At 46.6% G+C, this 23,635-nt stretch overlaps 1 protein-coding gene across 1 annotated transcript in view; it reads left to right on the top strand.

The window, feature by feature from the left end:
• Positions 1-3,119: 3,119 nt before the first annotated feature.
• Positions 3,120-23,635, top strand: part of DCAF12 (DDB1 and CUL4 associated factor 12) — a 38,094-nt gene continuing 17,578 nt past the window's right edge. The window contains exons 1-6 of the mRNA XM_066602660.1: positions 3,120-3,317; positions 13,851-14,105; positions 14,471-14,677; positions 15,660-15,720; positions 17,567-17,760; positions 21,675-21,740. Of these exons, the coding sequence (XP_066458757.1) occupies positions 3,255-3,317; positions 13,851-14,105; positions 14,471-14,677; positions 15,660-15,720; positions 17,567-17,760; positions 21,675-21,740 (846 nt within the window). The 5' untranslated portion in view covers positions 3,120-3,254. The remainder of the gene's footprint in view (positions 3,318-13,850; positions 14,106-14,470; positions 14,678-15,659; positions 15,721-17,566; positions 17,761-21,674; positions 21,741-23,635) is intronic.

Genomic DNA, 23,635 nt, shown 5'->3' with positions numbered 1-23,635 from the left:
CAAAGGGTTTTGTGCGTCTCGTAACGCCCAGGAATCATGCGGGAAAATCGCCCTTGTAAATACGCCAGACATTACAATACACTGGTCTGAGGGCTTATTCAGACAGGCCCATATCGGTCGGGTTTTCACGCCTGGACGATATACGCTGCCCCTCTCTGCAAGGGGAGGAGGCGGGTCGGGCCGGGAGCTAGTGCACTGAGCTCCCACCCCCTCACCACTGTTTGCAACGGGAGGGGCGGGATGGAGGATGAGCTAAGTTCCGCACCCTCCCATTGCAAACAGTGGCAAGGGGCGGACAGGGGGCGGGAGCTCAGTGCACTGCTCCCCGCCCGGCCCCCCTCCTCCCCTTGCAGAGAGGGGCAGCGTATATTGAAAACCCGGCTGATCTACACCCGTCTGAATAAGCCCTGAGAGCTGCCTTAAATATATTACATCCTGAAGGCTTAAACAGATGGGTGGGTTTTAGCCCCGTTATACGGCCATGAACATCATGGCTGCGTAACGCGATGAAACAAAACCTTTGATTTCAATGGCTTTGTTTCCACTATCAGGATTCTAGCGTTTTAATACTTTTTTTTTCAAACTCACTAGCACAGAGTTTGAATAATCCAAAAAAAAACTGGTCCATGCGCTAATCCGCTTCGTAGCGGCGAGTGCATTAGCGCATGCACCCACCTGTTTTTACCCTACGTCTTTTATATGTGTGCTGATAATTTATTGTTTTCTCCAGTAAGGCCCAATTAATTATAAAATCCACATGTGTCGCCTGCGTGGGAGATCTGCAGCTCTAGCCGCCCATAGGAATGCATTAGCAACCGCAGGGCAATTTAAAGCATGTGGATGTGATTTTTGTCCTGGCATGCAGCATGCTCCATTTTTGTCTGTGGTTCCTGAGGGATGACTTCCATTGAAGTCAATGGAAGCCATCATTTCCGCAGCACAGCCACAGCTGTCATTGTGGCTGTGCTGCAGATCCACGGGGGAAGAGAAGATTAAAAAAGAAAAGAAATGCACTGCACATGCGTCTGGCACGTCCAGACGCATCCGCCATGCTGAAGTAAGAAGATCTGGCAGGCACAGAGGAGAGCTGCAGTGGAGCCAGAGAGGTAAGGTCCGGCCAGCACAGAGGAGAGCTGCAGTGGAGCCAGAGAGGTAAGGTCCGGCCGGCACAGAGGAGAGCTGCAGTGGAGCCAGAGAGGTAAGGTCCGGCCGGCACAGAGGAGAGCTGCAGTGGAGCCAGAGAGGTAAGGTCCGGCCGGCACAGAGGAGAGCTGCAGTGGAGCCAGAGAGGTAAGGTCCGGCCAGCACAGAGGAGAGCTGCAGTGGAGCCTGAGAGGTAAGGTCCGGCCGGCACAGAGGAGAGCTGCAGTGGAGCCAGAGAGGTAAGGTCCGGCCAGCACAGAGGAGAGCTGCAGTGGAGCCAGAGAGGTAAGGTCCAGCCGGCACAGAGGAGAGCTGCAGTGGAGCCGGAGAGGTAAGGTCCGGCCAGCACAGAGGAGAGCTGCAGTGGAGCCAGAGAGGTAAGGTCCAGCCGGCACAGAGGAGAGCTGCAGTGGAGCCGGAGAGGTAAGGTCCGGCCAGCACAGAGGAGAGCTGCAGTGGAGCCAGAGAGGTAAGGTCCGGCCAGCACAGAGGAGAGCTGCAGTGGAGCCAGAGAGGTAAGGTCCAGCCGGCACAGAGGAGAGCTGCAGTGGAGCCGGAGAGGTAAGGTCCGGCCGGCACAGAGGAGAGCTGCAGTGGAGCTGGAGAGGCAAGAAAACCTTTTTTTCTCCCAATGTCCGTGGGCATGGCTGGATTCTGCTGCGGGATTCCGAAGTGGACATGAGGCCTAAGGGTTCCTGTCTACAGGCGATTGTGGATTACGTTATCTGCGGCGATAATCCGGCCGCAGGTAACACAGTGCACGCTTTCCATAGCGTTGCTATGGAAGGCGCAGCCCCCTGTCCACGAGCGGAGAATCATAGAGATTGTCTGCTCACAGGACCCAAATCGCGGCATGTCGTGATTCTCCGCGGTGAGCCTGTCACTGCAGAGAACTGACAGTTCTCTCCCCTGCTCCCTGGCGGTGGAATATCTCTAGCGATAATCCACCTCGCCCGTGGACAGGGGGCCTAAGGATCCATTTAGACGAGTGGATTATCGTGTGAATGAGCGCATGACATCATCATCAGCGCGTGACATCATCATCAGCGCCTTCGCTCTTGTGCAGTCTGTTCAGACAGGCAGATACTTCGTTGACTCGCTCGGTTGTCCGCATCGCTGTATAAGTGGTTGAGAACGACTGAACGATCGCTGTTTAAACCAGACGATTAGTGAACGGGCCAACGATGGCTTTTATACTGCGCAAAACAAACGACGAACGAAATGTGAACGATGTTGTTCGCCGCTGGCTGCGTTTAGACCGAACGATTATTGTTCACTTTCCCTCATTTGAACGGTTTATTAAACGATAATCGGTCGGTCTTAGAGCCCCTCGGGCCGCTCTCCCACGTGCGTTCACAAAACACTACTCGATATTACGGCATTTTTGCCGCGATTTCAAGCTGTATTTTTGAATGCACGTCACGGCGTTTGATAGCGTTTTTTAACGTAACCCGTCATTGTGATGGGTGATAAAATGAGTTAAAAAGCGCTAAAACACGCGAAAGTAGAACAGACAGCACTTGAAATTCGAGCGCAGGCCCCATTGAAATCCATAGGAGTGTTGTACCGCGGTGCTCGGGGCAGCGTGCTAAAGGGCGGCCTAAATAAGGCCACGCTTACACAGGCGCTTTTTGCCGCAGTGTTTTGATTACCGCATTAGTCACGATACGTCGCGCCTCATCATTTCAGCTCGTTAAAAGCTGCGTCCGAAAACCGCAGTGTTTTACGGACGCCTTGTGTGAGAAGGGCTAAGCGACTGACGGTTATAACCTGCCGCATCAGCCATTAATGTCCTAGGGCTATATGAAGAACAGTAATGTGTAGTCAGTGACTAGTAGTCACCTCACAACACAGCGCTCGGTTGCTAATCACCCAGCACATCCCGCTTCTGCTCTACCTACTTCTCCGTTGCTAGGAGACGCAGGCGTGGTTAGAGGGCGAGATGCGTGTGATGACGTCACTACGCTGCGCGGGGGTGAGAGGTCACGGAAGCTTCTGTAGGTTGTTGCTGGACGCACTCTGTGCCTCTCTCGGGTCCTCCTGCCGTTATATGAGATATCCGGCCGCACGGGCTCTCTCCATGCGGGCGCGGGGGCTCTACGGGCGAGAGCATGACCCGGAGAGCAGTTAGCAGGAAGAGGAGAGCGGCGCCGGGAGCAGGCCCCGGAGAACAGGTATGCGGCTGGAGGAGGCCGTGCGGAGGGGGAGAGCGAGGAAGGAAGGACGGGGGTGTAGGTCGGTGATCAGTGGGGAGCCGGCGGATTGTTATGGTGTCTCCTGGATTATCATGGAGGGGCATGCAGGCAACACTGATTTGGGGTGGATGAGAAACAGTTGCAGGTGATTACTGGGTGTTCTGCTGAGACCTGTGATATAAGTTGTCCATATTGATGAAATGTCATGACAACAGCAGCAAAAGCTGTTCGCTACGGATGGGCTGTCATTACCGCAGCGCCATGTTGTCAGGACGGAGAGCTTTCATCTAGATTTTAGGAATAAAATTAAATCACTGTGTACATACATCACTGATCGTCTGCTAATCCCAAATAATATCATATATTATACCCCAGAGCTGCACTCACTATTCTGCTGGTGGAGTCACTGTGAAAATACATTACTTATCCTGTACTGATCCTGAGTTACATCCTGTATTATACTCCAGAGCTGCACTCACTATTCTGCTGGTGCAGTCACTGTGTACATACATTACTTATCCTGTACTGATCCTGAGTTACATCCTGTATTACACTCCAGGGCTGTACTCACTATTCTGCTGGTGGAGTCACTGTATACATACATTACGTATCCTGTACTGATCCTGAGTTACATCCTGTATTATACTCCAGAGCTGCACTCACTATTCTGCTGATGGAGTCACTGTGTACATACATTACTTATCCTGTACTGATCCTGAGTTACATCCTGTATTATACTCCAGAGCTGCACTCACTATTCTGCTGATGGAGTCACTGTGTACAAACATTACTTATCCTGTACTGATCCTGAGTTACATCTTGTATTATACTCCAGAGCTGCACTCACTATTCTGCTGGTGCAGTCACTGTGTACATACATTACTTATCCTGTACTGATCCTGAGTTACATCCTGTATTATACCCCAGAGCTGCACTCACTATTCTGCTGGTGGAGTCACTGTGCACATACATTACTTATCCTGTACGGATCCTGAGTTACATCCTGTATTATACTACAGAGCTGCGCTCACTATTCTGCTGGTGGAGTCACTGTCTACATCTATTACTTATCCTGTACGGATCCTGAGTTACATCCTGTATTATACCCCAGAGCTGCACTCACTATTCTGCTGGTGGAGTCACTGTGTACATACATTACTTATCCTGTACTGATCCTGAGTTACATCTTGTATTATACTCCAGAGCAGCACTCACTATTCTGCTTGTGGAGTCACTGTACATACATTATATAAGCTGAGCTCACACGACCGTGTTGGTACAGTGTTTTGCACTTGTGGTATACGCTGTACCAATCTTCCATAGGGGACAAGTTACCGCTGACATAAACTGTGTAACTCTGTTTTGGATTGGGAATGGATTAACACTTTAACGACCTCTCATACGTTTTTTGATGGCCGCTGTTAAGGGGCTTTAATCTGCAACGCCGTCACAAAATGACACTGCATTGGAAGCCTTACGTGGGTCTACCTTGTCTGGGGGTGCGGGTGCTCATCTTTTGTACGACAGCAGGGGACTTGCTCTAGAAGCGGCAACTGCAGAGACCTTTGATTTCTGCAATTGAACCCTTTACTCGCTGCTGTCATTGCGACTGTGTCATGCAAAACGCAGACAGAGGGAGTGGGCTAGCTCTGTCTCCCATTGGACCCCTGAAATGTGATCGCAGTGTCCCAATAGGCTGTTCGGACACCCAGGGGCTTGACTATAGCCTCCGGTTCTGCCAGCTACAGTGACCTTTAGGCTCAGTCTCTGGCTGACCTCATAGGCCTTCTAATGCACTACTATACTGATGTATAGTAGTGTATTAGAAGAATGAAAAAAGATGCAGATATTCAAGTCCCCCAGGGGGTCAAAAGTGAAAAGTACAAAAAAAAAATAGTAAGAATAAAAACAACACATCACACATGTGGTATCGCTGTGTTCGTGACGACCCAGAGAAAAAAGCTAGTATGTTATATAACCCGCACAGTGCACACCATGGGAAACAAATACAAAAAACATGGGGAAAATAGCTAATTTTGCTATCTCACCACTTTACAAAAAAACAGAATAGAAAGTGATCAAAACGTCGCATGGATCAACAAATGGTAGCATTAAAAAGTACGACTCATCCCGCAAAAAAACAACCCTTAAATAACGCCGTTGCCAAAAAAAGAAAAATGTTGGGAGTCTTTAAATACAGCAATAAAGCAAAAATACATTTTTTTTTCTTTCTTAAAAGTGTGAAAAAGTAGCAAAAAAACCCTCTATAAGTTTGGTATTATTTGACCTAATCGTACTGGCCTGCAGAAGTGAGCTAACATCATTTATACCGCATCGGGGAAAAAATGGATAAAAGAAGACTAGAGTTCATCCCTCAAAACACAAGCCCCATAGAGCTCCGTCCGTGGAAAAATACAAATGCTGCGGCTCTTGAAATGTGGCGACGCAAAAGCAAATCTTTTATATATTAAAGAAAAAAAAGTTTTTTGACATAGAAAAAAAACTGTATAAACTTGGTCTCGCTGGGATTGTGTTGACCCGAGAGTAATGTTCTCATATGGGTTATTTTGCACGCTGAATACCGTAAAAATAATCATCCAAAAAACAAATAACCGCCAGAACTCCCTTATACAACACATTAGATATACCTAAAAAGTGGTGCCGTTCTAAAACAAAACCTGTCCCAATGGCTGTCTATAGCAACGTTTAAAAGTCCTGGCTCCTGGAATGCCTCGATATAAAAAATGAGTTGGTCATTAAGGTGCAAACAGGCTTTGTCACTAAGGGGTTAAGAGTGGGTGTTTGTAAATAAGGACCACAGGGGGTAAGCTACTAAAGTTGGGGCAACAGGCTAGGCCAGGCTCACATGAGTGTAATATCATTGCGTATTACAAGGGCAATCTGCGTGTGTATCATATGTGGTGAATAGAAAGTGTAAGAACGCAGCATGTTCCACGTTACACGCACATAGCCTATTGTCTTCTGTGTTCGCAACGCAGTGCATACAAGTGGCGGTTTTTACAGGAAACATCAGAAGAAAGTTAAAAAGAAAGAAGAAACCAGGAAGCCGGTGCAGGACAGCATGCGTAAAATAAATGCGTAGGCAAATTGTGACAATACACGGGGATACGCAGTCCGCTGCAGCCGTAAAACGCTGCGATACTTACACAGTGTTGTACCGTACGGTCGTGTCAACCCAGCTTTAGGGGAAAGTGTCTGTTCTCAGTGGTGAGATGCGTCGTAGGTTAAAGGGGTTGTCCCGCACCGAAACGGGTTTGGTTTTTTTTCAATAGCCCCCCCCATTCGGTGCGAGACAAACCCGATGCATGTGTTGAAAAAAAAAACGGATAGTACTTACCCGAATCCCCGCGCTCCGGTGACTTCTTACCTACCTTGTGAAGATGGCCGCCGGGATCTTCACCCTCGGTGGACCGCAGGTCTTCTGTGCGGTCCATTGCCGATTCCAGCCTCCTGATTGGCTGGAATTGGCACACGTGACGGGGCGGAGCTACGAGGAGCAGCTCTTCAGCACGAGCAGCCCCATTCAACACGGAGAAGACCGGACTGCGCAAGCGCATCTAATCGGGCGATTAGACGCTGAAAATTAGACGGCACCATGGAGACGGGGACGCTAGCAACGGAACAGGTAAGTGAATAACTTCTGTATGGCTCATAATTAATGCACAATGTACATTACAAAGTGCATTAATATGGCCATACAGAAGTGTATACCCCCACTTTGTTTCGCGGGACAACCCCTTTAAGCGGATCACTAGCGGGAGTAAAGGTGTGTTCACACATAGCAGATTTACTGCAGATTTTTCGCATCCGTAAGTTCGTACCAATTAATGCTGATTTTGGTTTGGATTTCACTCCCTCATTTGAAGAGGTGGAATCTGAAAATATGCAGCAAAAAAAATTGACGTAATGCAGATTGAAAACTTGCACCGTGCCATTTGTGCTGCAGAATTCTTACAATTCAGTCACATGGCTTTACTGTAAATGCTGCCGAATTTCTGTGTGGACAATCCACAGCATTTCCCCCTCCCCGTGTGAACATGGCTTAGGGCTCAGACCCAGGATGAAGAGACGGAGGGTTGTGGGCAGCGGTCGTGGCGGAGGTCCTGTTTCTGTCGGCAAGTGAAGACTCTTTCACAAAACTCAATTGAAATGGAACTACAGAAAAATAAAAGCTACGGCGTTTAAAGGGGTTTGCAAGGCGCTGACTTGATGAATTCCTCCGCATAGGTCATCCATAGTTGGTCGGCCGGGGTCTGCTGTTGAGGATGGCTTCCAATCAGCTGGTCCTCCAGACCACTGTCAGTGCGAAGCCTTCTATTAGACGTATGGATACGATCACAATGTGGACGTCTGGCTTGGCTGCACTGACAGTGGGCTGATCAGCTGGGATCCTAAGTGCGGATCAGATCTACTATCTGTGATCTATTCTAAGAATAACATTTTTTTTAAAAAAGCCAGGTCGGCAAATTACATTTTATAAGCCCACGTAAACCATGGTTGCGACAAATACAGTAACAGAAACGCATGCTTAAGCACTCATACACATTTACTAGCTCAATAAAACTACATAACTGTTGCTTATACTAACTGCATGAGCCTCGTGTGGCGCAGTGTTAGGGCAGCAGTATGCAGTCCTAAGCTCTCGCTCATGACCTGAAGGTTGCTGATTCAATCTCCGCTTGGTTCAGGCAGCCGACTCCAGGTTGACTCAGCCTTCCATCCTTCTGAGGTTGGTAAAATGAGTAGCCAGCTTGCTGGGGGGTAAAATGCTGACAGGGGAAGGCAATGGCAAACAACCCTGCAAAAACAGTCTGCCAAGAAAACATCACGTTGTGACATCACCCTAGTGGTCAGTCATGACTCGGTGCTTGCACCAGGGGACTCTGCATTTTTATGCAGTTAGTATAAAAAGGTAATGTTCTTGGCTCATGTGTTCATTAAAATGTGTGACTCATTCACCACATCGAGAGTCTTTCGGGATGTGTGCCAAGCTCTAAAAAACAGAAAAAAGGTCCCAACCTGAATGTTGCTTAGAGGAGTGTACAGGGATTCTCCAACGGACCCTTGAAGCTATATAAATATAAATTTAAAAAAAAATAAATAAATAAATATAAAAAAAAAAAATATATATATATATATATATATATATATATATATATATATATATATATATATATATATATATATATATATATAGCGATCCAAAGGATAAGATGAAAATCCCAGCACTTCCTTAAAAGTTAAACTCTATTGTTAATCTACAAAAAGGACAAAGGTAGTGACTGCACACGAGCACCTACGCGTTTCAAGCAATGCCATGACTAAGAGCAGTAAAGCTTAAAACGTGTAGGTGCTGTTGTGTGCAATCACTACCTTTTGTCCTTTTTATGTTTTACCAATAAAGTTGAACTTTTAAGGAAGTGCTGGGATTTTTTGCTTATTTTTTTAACTCTAAAAGACACCTCTCTTTGGAGCGAAAAGCCTGCATCCATAGGAATGGGACAGCAGGATACATAGCTATATACGGTCATTGAAGCACCTAGGACTGATGCATAAATGCACGATGTGTAGGCTGCCTCTCCCACACAACTGCAATATATGCAAAAAAATACAGTATTTTTCTCAAATTAAACATGTCTAGTAAGGTTCACCTGGATGTGGTGGATGGGCCCCCGTATTTTGATGCGGTTAGTATAAACAGTTGCTCAGTTTTATTCAGATATTAAGGGCTAATGCCCACGGCCGGATTTCTACCGCGTTGTCCCACAGCTATTAGATTCTATTGAACCTAATAGCTCAATGTTCACGCTGCGGAATTCCACCGCGGAATTCCGCAGCGTGAAAGAAAACACAGCATGCTCTATTTGCTGCAGGAATACGCGCAGCTGGCTTCCCTTGTAGTCAATGGAAGCTGGCCGTCACGCTGTACGTCCGCTGCAGCACAGCGAAAGTTTCGAGTGAATACGCGTCACCGCCGGCCGTGTCATCCTGCACGGCCGGTGTGTCACGTGCTGTACGGCACATGCGCAGCGGCCTGCCAGGAAGGATGCGTACAGCGGATCCGGAGTGGGGAGTATGGCCTGCCTCCCATTTACAATAAACAGGCAGTCGTTCATAGATGAGGGATTGCCTGTTTACGCGGGCCGATTGACGTTCAGTTTTTATGCCTGCGCAAACTGATTGAATGGTCAGTGAAGAAATTCTCGTTTGCCGTTCAGTTGCTGGCAGCGTTTACATTGGTCCATGTGAAAGTTTTATTTACACAAGCCAGTCAAAAAATCAACTTGGTCGCTGGATTTAGGATCTATTAATTGGGATGGGCCAATGACTCTATGGGGCTTGTGTTACTCTTGTGTTACTCTACCTTAAAGGGGTTGTCTCGCAGCAGCAAGTGGGGTTATACTTCTGTATGGCCATATTAATGCACTTTGTAATATACATCGTGCATTAAATATGAGCCATACAGAAGTTATTCACTTACCTGCTCCGTTGCTGGCGTCCCCGTCGCCATGGATCCGTCTAAATTCGCTGTCTTCTGGCGTTTTTATGCGCGCTTGCGCAGTCCGGTCTTCTGCCTTGTGAATGGGGCCGCTCGTGCCGGAGAGCTGGTCCCGCGTCGTCATCGTAGCTCCGCCCCGTCACGTGTGCTGATTCCAGCCAATCAGGAGACTGGAATCAGCAATGGACCGCACAGAGCCCACGGTGCACCATGGGAGAAGACCCGCGGTGCATCGTGGGTGAAGATCCCGGTGGCCATCTTGGAGAAGGAAGAAAGAAGTCGTCGCAGAGCGGGGATTCGGGTAAGTAATATATATATATATATATATATATATATATATATATTATTTTTTTTAACCCATCCTTTGGGTTTGTCTCGCGCCGAACGGGGGCCTATTGGAAAAAAAAACAAAAAACGTTTCGGCGCGAGACAACCCCTTTAAACAAAAAAGATTGCACCAGGATAAATCGGCACGTTTATCAGCGTTCTGCCATAAAAAAAAAAAATTGCGCTATATGGCTACGCAGTTTCCATGTAGAAGTGAAGTAGATGCCACGCAAAAAAAACAACTTGTATGATTTTATCAACCCCCAGCCCATAAATCTTTATATGTTCACTATCCTGTTTAGATAATATGCCGAAAAGACTCGCCCAGTATAAGACTTGCCAAACCTGCTTCTTCATCACAGATCCTAAGATAATGAGCTCCACCCAGATAGTAGAAATACCCAGATGAGACACAACTTAATATTGTACTTGAAAATTTAGACTTTGGTCCATAATTAGTGGTTATAAAGGTCGCGGATCAACGGGATTTGCTTTTTTTTTTTTTGTATATTTTTTTTAATCTGAAGGCTTAGGTCATATAGTATGGTTTGGCTAATTCTGGATTGTCTGCTCAGGGAGTATGGGCTTCATTGGGTGGAGGAAGGGCTTGGCATAGTAGAGAGCTGCACTTCATCTAGAGCACATGCAAAAACAAGGCCCATGGGTTGAACCTGGCCCGCTACGTCATTTGATGTGGTCTGCTAGGCTGCGGATCCAGTCCGGAAGTGGCAGTTTGGTCTGACCACTGATCTTACCCACCTGGTGTTTGGTGCGCCCTCCTGTACGCAGTGCAGACACCGGGGAAGAGGTCAGCAGTCAAAGACTTTACTGCCATCGCCGGACTGGACCTGCAGCCTGGGTGAGTGGAATGCCTGTAGGGATGCTGCCAGGCCGGGGGCCAATGGGGAGGTGGGTAATACTACCAGGACTACTATGGGGGTCACTAATATTACTGGGGACACTATTAGAGCCCGTTCACATGGGCATAAGTGTATTTTGTTCGTGCAAAAACGCAGTGTTTTTGTGACCGAAAATGGTCTGCACTCGTGTTTTTTGGCCGCTCCACCGTGTTTTGTGGGCAAAAATACACGGAGTATTTGCGCACGGAAAAAAGAATGCAGACGGCCCATTGAAATGGTGCACAAATATGCACTCAATACACAGGTTTCCTGTGCATTTATTGTGTATTCGCACTGGCCCTTTCACTCCAGTGGCCTATTGCGGCGCTTAATATACCCCAAAATAGATCATGACGCTTATTTATTTTTTACGCGATCACACATTGTGAAAAAATACACTCATGTGAATGAAACCATTGAAATCAATGGATCCTTTTCACTGTGGATTAAAATTGCGAGCGCAATAAACTGCGCAAATACGCATTTGTGAACAAGCTCTGAGCGTGGCGTTTTTGCAAAATGAACAATGCTTTTTTGTGTGCGCATCAGCGGTTTTTACTGTATTTTGTGCCCGCAAGGAATGTTCATTTGTACGTGGCAAACAGACGCGCCGATTTAAATGGCCAGTTAGTCTGAGTTGCAGAAGTGTTCTTTTTCCAGCAGATTTACGCCACATATCTTGCATCTCCTAGCGTATTGCGAGCCCCCCACATTGACTTCTATGGTGAATTATGATGCGCAAATGCACATAAATATGTAGCATAATGTGGTTTTTTTTTTTGTTGTTGTTTTTGGCGCAGGAAAAATTTGTGCATGTAAATGAACCCATTGAAATCAGTGGCTTCTACTCTGTGTATTGCGCACATTTCTTTTTTCGTGCTACAATACGTCTGTGTGAATCTAGCCTAAGGGCTCAGTCAGAGGAGTGGGTTTTTTTTACGCATTAATAGGTGCGTTTAAAAAGTCTCTATTAGAACTAGTGCTTTCCAATGAAAGCGGTCAGATGTCCATTTTTTGCAAGCATTTTAAATTCGCACCTGCAAAAAATAGGACAGCGTTTTTTGTGCGAATTGATGCAACTTTGACAGTAGGAAATCCTACTGCCAAAGCCCTTAAATAAGCCATAGCCGCAGGAAAAAATAATACCTCGCCTAGAAGCGCTGTCCGGCTCTGACACACGTTCTCCCCGGCTTCTTCATTTTCTTCTGTCCGGGGATTGAAAAATCCCCGCCTCCTGGAAGCGCTGCCTCTGATTGGCTGAGCACTTTGATCAGCTGAATGGTTGTGGTTGGTCAAAGTGCTCAGCCACTCAGAGACCTGGATTTTTCAATCCCCGGACAGAAAAAAAAATGAAGAAGAGTTCTGGGGAGTGCTTGTAGGTGATATTTATTTCTCTACAGCTAGGGCTTATATTTCATTCTGGTAGGATCCAGCCAGCCAGACTGTGTTTCCACTCTTAAAGGAACCCGTCCCGATCTTTGAGCTCCATAAACGAAGTTAAAGGGGTTCTCCCGCACCGAAACAGGGTTTTTTTTTTCAACCCCGCCCCCGTTCGGCGCGAGACAACCCCGATGCAGGGGTTAAAAAAGAACACCGGACAGCGCTTACCTGAATCCCCGCGCTCCGGTGACTTCTTACTTACCTGCTGAAGATGGCCGCCGCCATCTTCTCCCTCGGTGGACCGCAGGGCTTCTGTGTGGTCCATTGCCGATTCCAGCCTCCTGATTGGCTGGAATCGGCACGTGACGGGGCGGAGCTACACGGAGCCCCATTGAGAAAAGGAGAAGACCCGGACTGCGCAAGCGCGTCTAATTTGGCCATTAGACGGCGAAAATTAGACGGCAACCATGGAGACGAGGACGCTAGCAACGGAACAGGTAAGTAAAAAACTTCTTATAACTTCTGTATGGCTCATAATTAATGCACAATGTACATTACAAAGTGCATTAATATGGCCATACAGAAGTGTATAACCCCACTTGCTTTCGCGGGACAACCCCTTTAAGTGTTTCAAAGGTCAGGGAATTGGGAGTCCAGCTAGCAGTGTAAAAACACTGCTAGCTGGTCCTGTGTTCCCCCGAAATCCGTGTGTGCCTGCAGCGTAATTCTTCTCCGTTCACTCTGTGCGGCGCGCTCTCCTATAGTCTAGAGGGCCTTTACACTATCACATGCTCATCAGGAGATTTCTATATGGAGAGCTGATTTCCAGTTCAACAAGAATGAGTATTAAATAATTATCAGGTAATTGCACCCATCATCTAAGGCCGGTGACAGGCAACCATATTCCAGCCACATTTACGTGTCCGTAATATGGCCGAGTGTCCGGGCCTGACCGCGGGTCTTCTGACCCAAACTCTGAGCATCATAGGAATCCATGAAGCTTGTAGTTCTAGTCAGGAGACCTGTGGTCAGGCTGGGATACTTGTCCATATTAAGGGCCCATAAATATTAAGGCGTTGGGCGAACGAGCCTTAATAAGAGGGAGCGCGCAGATGGTCAGTTGAACCTCCTCAGTCAGCCTCATATATTGCTAGATTTTTCAGCATCGGGAAATGCCCAGGCATTGACCGCAGCTTCTCCTGGTAATGCCATCTAATCGTTGGGTTTTCAGTAGACAGAGCTGTGACAATCAGCTGATTGAGGGGGCTTACTTTTAGAAAGGGGGTTGTCTTCACTGTCCTGCTTCTATGTTATGAATGTTCAAACAGCTCCCAATATCTTAACATCTTGTGCTCAGTTAACGCCTTGTTTTCTGCCACATTACAGGCTGATTGGGACCATGTTGCTCAGAAGCGGAGGAAGGCTCCTCCAGAGAAGAAGTCTATGGTCTTTTATCTAAAGACTAGGGAGTTGAAGGCACAAGATGACCCCAGTTACCACCGCCTGTTACGTGGCTGCGCTGCTCAAGCACTGCCCGGTATCCTGAAGGAGAGGGAGTTTCAACTAGGAACCCTCAATAAAGTGTTCGCCTCGCAATGGCTGAACCATCGTCAAGTTGTCTGCGGAACTAAATGCAATACGGTAGGATTATTGAGTTCCTCTTCACATGTTGTAATCGATAGGAAACCTCTATAATGCTGCATACACTTAGGAGGCTGGAGGGTGATGAGCTTGTGTCTTTCTTGTGGACACTCTTGCAAAAAGTTTGAGAACGCCATATTATCTGTAGTGGCCGTTCTGAGTACTACAGGCTTGTCCCAGTCACTTCAGTTTTAGCCTGCTACCAATTTTATCTGTAGATATCTATGGCTTTACCGTTTTATATACCCAGACATTGGCATATACTACCACATTTACACTAAATGATAAACCCACCTCTGCTAAACATTTTGTGTTTATTTTCTGAATTTAATTCCTTTGTTTGCGTTTTTTTCTTTTCTGTTCAGTTATTTGTGGTGGATGTACAGACAAGCCAGATTACAAAGATTCCCGTCTTGAAAGATCGTGAACCAGTGAATACGACTCCTCAGAGCTGTGGAATCCATGCCATCGAGATCAATCCTTCCCGGACACTGCTGGCAACCGGAGGAGATAACCCGAACAGCTTGGCAGTGTACCGGCTGCCAACTCTGGATCCCGTCTGTGTAGGAGATGTGAGCTTTACCTTTTACTTTGATGCAAGATATAACACACATGTTGACATGTTTTTTCTATCATCTAAATCGGACCAAAATTCTGTGCTTTTTTTTTTTTTAATGCTTTCCCTAATATAGAGCATAGCGCTCCATCCAAATCCCCTGCGTGAACATATAATTACAGGGGTTGTACCAGGATGTAAAGTCATCCTCTGACAAGTGGGGTTCCGATTCTTAGAACAGAGGTTCAACAATCCCCGTCTGATTGGAGACCATGGCGTACATGCTCACCGCCAATCTAATTCATTTCAGTGACCGCGCCGGAGCTTGCAGAATGCTTGTACTCTGCAATTTCTGGCACAGTCATTGAAATGAATGGAGCAGCGGAGTGCATGTGAGACCTTTGCTCCATTCATGCGGGTGCTGTCAAGACCCACATTATCCAGATTGGTGGGGGTTCCAGTGCTCAGACCACCACCGATCGTAACGTTGTCCCCTTTCCTGTTGATAGACCATAATATCAGATTTTGGTACAATCCATTTAAAAGATTAATTTCTGACTTGATACACAACCACTAGAAGACACTTACTGTATACTGTTTTATTCATTGCCTTGCATAAATTAGTAGGCAGTAAGCTCCCCCTAGTGGTGACTGCAGGCAGCCAGAATTTTATTATAGAACACTATTAATGCAGAGATTTGGCGATCTGTAGAAAAACGACACCAAAAATGTGGAAATTCGCTTCAAACTTTATATTGATCCACATGAAATATTTGATAGCATTTTTCTGACTCCTCAGTTTGGCGTTAAAGTGATTTATGGGCTACCAAGTCTTGTATGAAGACTATGAATGCTGCTGTTAACTTTGTCTGCGATCTCCCACTTTGCTGCTACTCGTCAAAATATTCTGTGCATCTGAGAACCCTTCTATTATGTTACTGTATGTGTGATCACAACTTGCCTGTATTGCCCTAACTATATTTCTTGTTTCTTTACAGGAGGGTCACAATGACTGGATCTTCTCTATTGCATGGATTAGTGACACTTTGGTTGTGTCAGGTGAGTTATTTTGAGGACAAGTGTTTTTATTTAGCCTTTAAAGAGAATCTGTCATCATTTTTGCAGTCTTCTTTGGGGGCAGCGATTGTTACAGCAATATGTCTGCTGTATGCATCTTTGCAGTAGTTTGGGAGAAACATAGAATTTATTAGCAGCAGCTAGACACACAGGACTACAGGAGATGGTCCTTGATATTCAAGAGCTGCCGGCTAGCCACATGCACCACAACCTCCAGCCTTTGATTGACAGCTGTCTGCTTATTACTGTGTATAGAGAGACAGCAGCCAATCATTGGCTGGAAGTCAAGGTGGATGTGGCTAGCCTGTAGCTCATAAATATCCAGGGCTAGTTCTTTATGTGGTTGCTAATAAAATGCAAGTTTCTCCCAGACATATACATATAGCATACATATATCACTATAATCAGCGAGCCTGACACTACCTTATGCTTCTATCAGTGAAGGTAGCAAAAAGATGGTGTCAGATGCCCTTTAAGGGTAGGGCCCCATGTAAAGGCATCTCTACCAAGAGCCCCACTGTCATGTAAGTCGGCACGGCAAGCAAATGACTGAGTGTTAACTAACTAATAATTGTTAATGTCCACGTGGTTTCAGACAAAATGACAATCTACAGTCAGTTAACATTTAACTAATTTGCCAGCAGCACCAGCTTGCATGATTACAGGACTCCTGGCTGTGATCCTAACATGTTTGGGCCACTGTGCGGTACTCTGCCCTAAAATTTGACGTAGTATTTAACTGATATATTTGACACCTTGTCCCATTCAAATGCAATCATTTACGGTTTCTAACAATGTTAAAAATGTGTTTCAAGCCCAATAAAATTGTCTGAATTAAAGGGCTTGTCTAGTTCTAAACTATTGATTAGCCTATCCTCACAATAGGCCATCAATGGTAGATCAGTCGCTGCTCAGTGTCCCCGACGAACAACTGTAGACTGGGCCAATGCGCTTACGCACTAGGCTGTTATCTGCAGAAAGCAGGCAGCTCTGTTCTCTTTGCAGTGGCTCAGCCAGCTATTGCAGGCAAAGTTCCCATTCCCTAAAATAGTAATTTTGCTTGTAATACCAATCCTGGCCACTGTAAACAGAAAAGAGCTGTCTGCTTCCTGCAGAAATCAGCTGAATGCACAGTCACAAGAACAGGGGCCCTGAGTGTCTCCAAATGAATGCCGCTATGGTCATGCATGCACACTACAGCTCTATTTATTTCAATAGGACTACTGGAGATAACAGAATAAAGCGCTCAGTTGTCTTCAACAGTTCCATTGAAAATAATGGAGTGGTGGTGTGCAAGTATAACCTTTTACTTCATTTATGGACCCCTTTCTTGTGATTGGTCAGACCCCTACTGGTGAGATAGTTATTCCCTACCCTGAGGATACAGAATCAAATTATTTTGGTGGGACAGATGGCTGCATTCACATTGGATATTACCATACAAATTCTGCTTCATGATCTACGGCTGAGCCACGGATTTCTGCCATAGATTGGCTCATCAGTATAGTGCGGATCTGCACACGGATTTAGCCCTTTTTAATTGGCAAATCTACTTGCAGAATTGGCGTCAGCAATTAACGCACTTAGGGTGTATATGGACTTGCTGACTCCTATAGCAATCAGCAGATTTGTGTTTGTAGCTCTGGGCCGTTCTACAGGCTGTAACTCCGTATCAATACAGAGTAATGCAATACATTTACAAAATAACAGAACTTTTTATGCAGCTTTGTACTATAAAAGGTAGCTGTAGGCTCTAAACTTCTTTTTCTGTAACTAAAAGGACCGTGCTTTCATCCAGAGATTGTTCTGAACTCCCTTCCTCTTTCAGGCTCCCGTGATGGCTCGATGGCTCTGTGGGAGATTAATGATGAGGTGCTGAATAAATGTAACTTTCAACACAGTCACTCCCGGGTGCCAGTCTATGCCCATATTTACCACAAAGCATTGAAGGACATCCCCAAAGAGAGCAGCAACTCCTCAAACTGCAAGGTCCGTGCGCTGGCATTCAACAGCAGGAAGAAGGTAACGTGTCTTGTGCTGTCTGTCCTTCCACAGTTGCTTAACCCAGGTCAGTCACCGCCAGTCTTCCTGTCTGGGGGTACATTCACACACATAGCTGATTTGCTGCATGTTTTCCACACCGCAAATTAATCCAATCTGCAACAAATAGTGCGTATTCTGACGCAGATTTTGGTGCGGGTTTGTTGCAGATTTTTTTTTTTCAGCTGCAGAAATCCGCAGCAAAATGACTGTGTGAACGGATCAGCGTCCTGGTCGGTAAAGTCTGCTCTCCAAATCCGCAGCAAAATGACTGTGTGAACGGATCAGCATCCTGGTGGGTAAAGTCTGCTCTCCAAATCCGCAGCAAAATGACTGTGTGAACGGATCAGCGTCCTGATGGGTAAAGTCTGCTCTCCAGATCCGCAGCAAAATGACTGTGTGAACGGATCAGCATCCTGGTGGGTAAAGTCTGCTCTCCAGATCCGCAGCAAAATGACTGTGTGAACGGATCAGCGTCCTGGTGGGTAAAGTCTGCTCTCCAGATCCGCAGCAAAATGACTGTGTGAACGGATCAGCGTCCTGGTGGGTAAAGTCTGCTCTCCAAATCCGCAGCAAAATGACTGTGTGAACGGATCAGCATCCTGGTGGGTAAAGTCTGCTCTCCAGATCCGCAGCAAAATGACTGAACGGATCAGCGTCCTGGTGGGTAAAGTCTGCTCTCCAAATCCGCAGCAAAATGACTGAACGGATCAGCGTCCTGGTGGGTAAAGTCTGCTCTCCAGATCCGCAGCAAAATGACTGTGTGAACGGATCAGCGTCCTGATGGGTAAAGTCTGCTCTCCAAATCCGCAGCTACTGTTGCAGTTTTGCTGCAAATTTTGGTGTGAATTTCAGCCTCTACATTGAAGTCTGGAGCAGAAATCCGCAGGTCTACTGCACCAAATCCGCTGCTAATATTAACATGCTGCGAAATTAAATTCCACACCGCACGTAAACTTCCTGACTTATGTTGTGTGTTTTTCCACAGTGTTTGGGCAGAATTTTGAAAATCTCATGCACATTGCTGCTACTGTAAATGCAGCTAATCCGCCCCGTGTGAACCCGGCCTTAGGAGTACGTTCACACATAGCTGATTTGCTGCAGATTTTCCGCAGCTGAAATATGCGCAACAATTGCTGAGAATTTCAATGTGGATTCACAACAGATTTCACCCCTTCAATTTAAATTCAATTGAAAGGAGGAAGCCTGCAAGAAATTTGACCTCAAAATACACCACATGATGCAGATTTTAATACAGATTTGCTGCAGATTGTTTTTTATCAGGTGTGGAAAATATGCAGCAAATCAGCTAGGTGTGAATGAACCCGAATGGTGGCTGCCCTTCTGTATAGACTCCTCCCCTTAATGACTTATCAAAGGACATTTGCGTGTTATCAACTAGTTGTAAAGGAAAAAGGTTTCCCTGCGCTCCGGGATTGAGAGGAATTTACAGTAGACCTGTTGGTCCGTAGGTTAGATTAAACCTATTTTAATATGCAACGCGTTTCGGCGTTTTAAATACGCCTTATCAACTAGGGGTTTCCTCTAAGATCCAGTAGCTCCTGTACTACAGAATGGATGATCCTGCTGCTTTGCCTTAGCACAGCTTTCTGTATATTGGCATTTTTCTTTGATAAATCAATCAGTGATACAGAAAAAGCCCAGTGATGTCATCATGTATAATGTCTTCAAATACAGTATTGTATATTATATTATTATAGGTTAATGGGGACAGTCTTCAGGATTTTTGGTCTGAAACTGCCAACAGATTGCTTACAGTCGTGTTTTACACACCACAGATATCTTTCTATAAAATGGTAAATTTCCCAACCTAAATATTTGGCACGTTCTATACTAATGACCCAACTTGAGCTGCTGGATCTCCGAGTCACCGTGTCATCACTGTTTGTACGGCTTCTTTCTATAGAATTACTGCCTCCCCCAGACACTGACTTCAGCTCAAATTGCAGCGAAATCCTGTGCCTGCGCTCTGTGCCCTCCTACAGCAGCGACGGCCCCATTGAAAGCATTGGGAGAACGGTGACAGTCGTGGTGGGGGGGGATTACCTTCATCCCTACAGTGAAGCGAGGATGTCTTCACATAGATGGCTAGGATCATATCGGGCCGTGAGTAACGGCCCAATATCGCCCTCGCCCGTGTGACACTAGCCTTAGGCTGATGTCCGCAGCTGGGGGAGCCGCTGATTCTACTGAAAGAGGGTGTTGGTACAGTGATGATACGGTGACTCTGGGCTTCAGCAGCCCGGTCATGTGACTCTAGATGGGTCGTTGGCATAAAGATTAAATATAAGTTTTTAGGCTCAGTAAAAATGTATTATTTCACACAAAGATACGTCTGTGGTGTGTTAAATATGACTCTGTTGGCGGCTTCAGAGCGAAAATCCTGATGACCTCTAAAGGGGTTATAGGGCAGATTGAAAATAAAAATATATATATATTCTCTAAATAAAACCTATATTCTGCTTACCAATTCCTGCTACTTCTGTTTCTACACTCAAAATATTTACTGAAGGGGACAGAAAAAATTAGAGACAACATGAAGCGCTATACTAACATTAGTCCTGGTTAGAGATGAGCGAAAGTACTCAGTAAGGGCGATTTCGCAATCGAGCACCGCGATTTTCGAGTACTTCACTACTCGGGTGAAAAGTACTCGAGTGCGCCGGGGGGGCGGGGAGAGGTGTGGCGGCGCGGGGGGGTAGCAGCGGGGAACAGGGGGGAGCCCTCTCTCTCTCCCTCTCCCCCCCCCCCCCCACTCCCCGCTGCAACCCCCCGCGCTGCCACGGTGACCCCCGAATTTTTTCGCCCGAGTACGGAAGTACTCGAAAATCGCGGTATTTGGGCGAAAAAGGGGCGTGGCCGAGCACGTTCGCTCATCTCTAGTCCTGGTTTATCTAATAGTATAAACATTTTTTCAAATAAATAGATACAGAAACTGTGTATAATTTATGGAATGGATTTAAAGGGGTTGACTGGTTGTAAACTCTTCATGGCCTTTCCTTTTAAGAATAAGTCATCAGTGGTAGATTGGCAAGTGTCTGTTGCCTAGGAGCCATTGCAGATCGTTTTTTTCAGGCCAGTGTACTCATGCACTGAGCTTATTTCTGCAGGAAGCAGACAGCTCTGTTCTTACTGTAGTGGCCAGGCTTGGTATTGCAGATAAAGTTGCCATTCATTTTAGTACCAAACCTGGCCACTGCAGTAAGAGCAGAGCTGTCTGCTTCCTGTAGAATTCTGTTCAGGATATGAGTGCACCAGCCTGGCAAACAGCTGTTTAGCATTGTGCCCGGGAATGGTACCCACGCCTTTCTACAATTGCTGACTTTTCCTGAAGTAGTTTTACAATTGGACAATCCCCTTAACTATAGAAAGTATTCTTCTTCGGACAACCTCTTTTAGGATAATCCTAAGCCAGTGTTTATAATGTGTGTTAATAAACAGTGATATTGTGTGATTGTCTCCGTATTATGGGTTATCCATCTTGGTTGACTTGGGCTGAATGCACATGGGCGGAAATTCCACGTAGAATTTCCGCCATTGTATGCTGCCATAGAATTGTATTAGTTTACGGAATCCTATGCAGACAGCAACGATTTGACCGCGTGAAAACTCGCGCGGTAACAAAATCGCCACGTCCTATTTCAGTGAGAGCCTCTGCTGCGTCATTGTTGACATGCTGGCTCTGCACTGCGCATGTGTGGCTGTGTGCCAGCTGGCACATCGCAGAGCAGAGAGAGATGGTGCTGAATGGGTAAGCGAGAGGTCAATGCAGAGGCACAGGTCGCATTCCCGCTGTCAGAATCTTGCAATCGGAATTCGACCCGGCCGTCTGCATTCACCCTTAAACAGATTTTTTTTTTTTTTGTCATTTGCAGGAGCTCGGAGCAGTGTCGCTTGATGGGTACTTCCACTTGTGGACGGCAGAATACACTTTAGCCAAGGTATGTAAATAAGGTGTTGAAAATTTGTATTGAGGGCATTACAGAAATTTGATCGGGGGGTGTCCAACTCTAGGCAGAAAGTGTATTTTATAGTGGTTGTACCAGAATCACAAGTCTTCTCTTAATCAGAAGATAGGGGATAACTTGCTGATCACCAGGGAACTCGCCACTGAAACCCCTACAAATCCCAAGAACGGGGTTGCCCCTTACTCCCGACTGTGGGCTTACTACATCCCCCTCAGTGAGTAGGAGACTTAATAGAGTGCTAGTCGTGCTACCTCTCCATTAGTTTCCAATGGGTCGGCTAGAGATGGCCAAGCGTCAAGAGCTCAGGTTTTTCCTTCAGCCCCATTGAAATTAATAGAGTGGTAGCTGCACATGGTCACCAATCCTCCTTTCATTCTGATATGCAGTGACCGACCTAGGGGGACATGCGACCAGGATTGATGGGGTCTTAGTGGTGAGACCACTAGCAATCGGCAAGTTATCGTCTATCTTGTGATTCTAATGCAAAGTTTTTTTGAAGGAATTACTGGGTTTAAGAAATTGGGGTACACTGCTAAAGACTGCAGGGTATAGCAACTGCCTCTAGGAGGCATACACACTAAGCAGAAAAAGTGTTAGCTCCTCCTAACAAATATACCCCTCCTGCAGGCAGCAAGCTAATCAGCTTTTAGCTTAGTGTCCATAGGAGGCAGACCTCTTTAATCAACTGGTCTTCAGCTGTTGTCCTTCTGGATTTGGGAATACAGGGCTGGCACTAGACTCTCCCTGTTTTACCCACCGAAAAGAGCAAACACACTTGAATTAACTAGTCTGTTGCCAGCCTGCCAGTTGCCAGTGATCCCCCCCACCCCCCGAATTGGATCACTCCCTTCCTACCTAAACGCAGGCGAGCACTGGGGTGTACATTGCTGGAGTCCCAGAGACCTGTAGTGGATAGAAGAGTATTCTTTTCACCAGGGTAAGTATCCTTTCCCCTCTCTACTTTCCTTCTTTTCTCACCAACATTACCACCACCTCCAGCACAACAACCCCCTTCCTCATCCCTGGGACCTCTCTACCTGTCTTGATCCCCCAGTGGGATTTTTCTCTGCGCGATACCTTGGAGTGGCACGGGGGCTCCCCTTGGGAGACTGTCTCATCCTTTTCTCCTTGCAGGCCTTCTTGCACGTCGGAGGACTGCTGTGGCATTCCCGCTTGGGAGTGGGTGAGGTGTTGGAAGACTTCTTCTCCTGATGGAGTTCCCCAGGTGCTTTTCTGAGGTGGCCACATCCCACCCTTTGCTGCACTCCGCCTCCTGATGGCAGTTTAGGTACTAGCTTCATCCTCCCAGCTCCGCAGGGCCACGTACCGACACAGGACTTCCTGCACCTCCGACAGGCTATGCACACAGTTCTCCCACAGGCTTTCATCACTGTGGACTGCCGTGCCACTTTTCTCTGCCTTCTATACCAATTTAGGTCCCAGCCTTGACCTAGCTGCGGCAGTTCCAGTGGCGTGGGCCATGTTTTTGCTGGACCAATCACTACTGTGCTAGCAAGTGGGAGGGCCTTCTGCCTTTCCTCCTATCTTCCCCCAGCATGCCCAGTAGCACCTTTTTTTATATTGGCTCCCGCCTCTTCTCCTCACACACCCCAACTTTTCTTGACCTTCCTACTTCCTGTGCTGGGTCTCACATCCTTCTGCGGTCTGCTGGAAACTGTGTTGCCTCTGACGTGCTCATCACACACAGTAGTTTTTCAGGAACAACTCGGGACTGGGTAAGCTCTGCCTTATGGCTAGCTCCCCTTGTACTGTTCCTCCTGCAACGCCTCTAGCAGTAGGCCACATAAAGCAGCTCTACTGACTACTGTATGCGGGCCCTTGGCATCCTGGCTGACTTTGGAGCTGAA

This window comes from Eleutherodactylus coqui, chromosome 5 (genome assembly GCF_035609145.1).
Source record: "Eleutherodactylus coqui strain aEleCoq1 chromosome 5, aEleCoq1.hap1, whole genome shotgun sequence".
NCBI lineage: Eukaryota > Metazoa > Chordata > Amphibia > Anura > Eleutherodactylidae > Eleutherodactylus > Eleutherodactylus coqui.
Note: the sequence above shows the minus strand (reverse complement) of the source record. Positions and strands in the feature narration are given on the sequence as shown.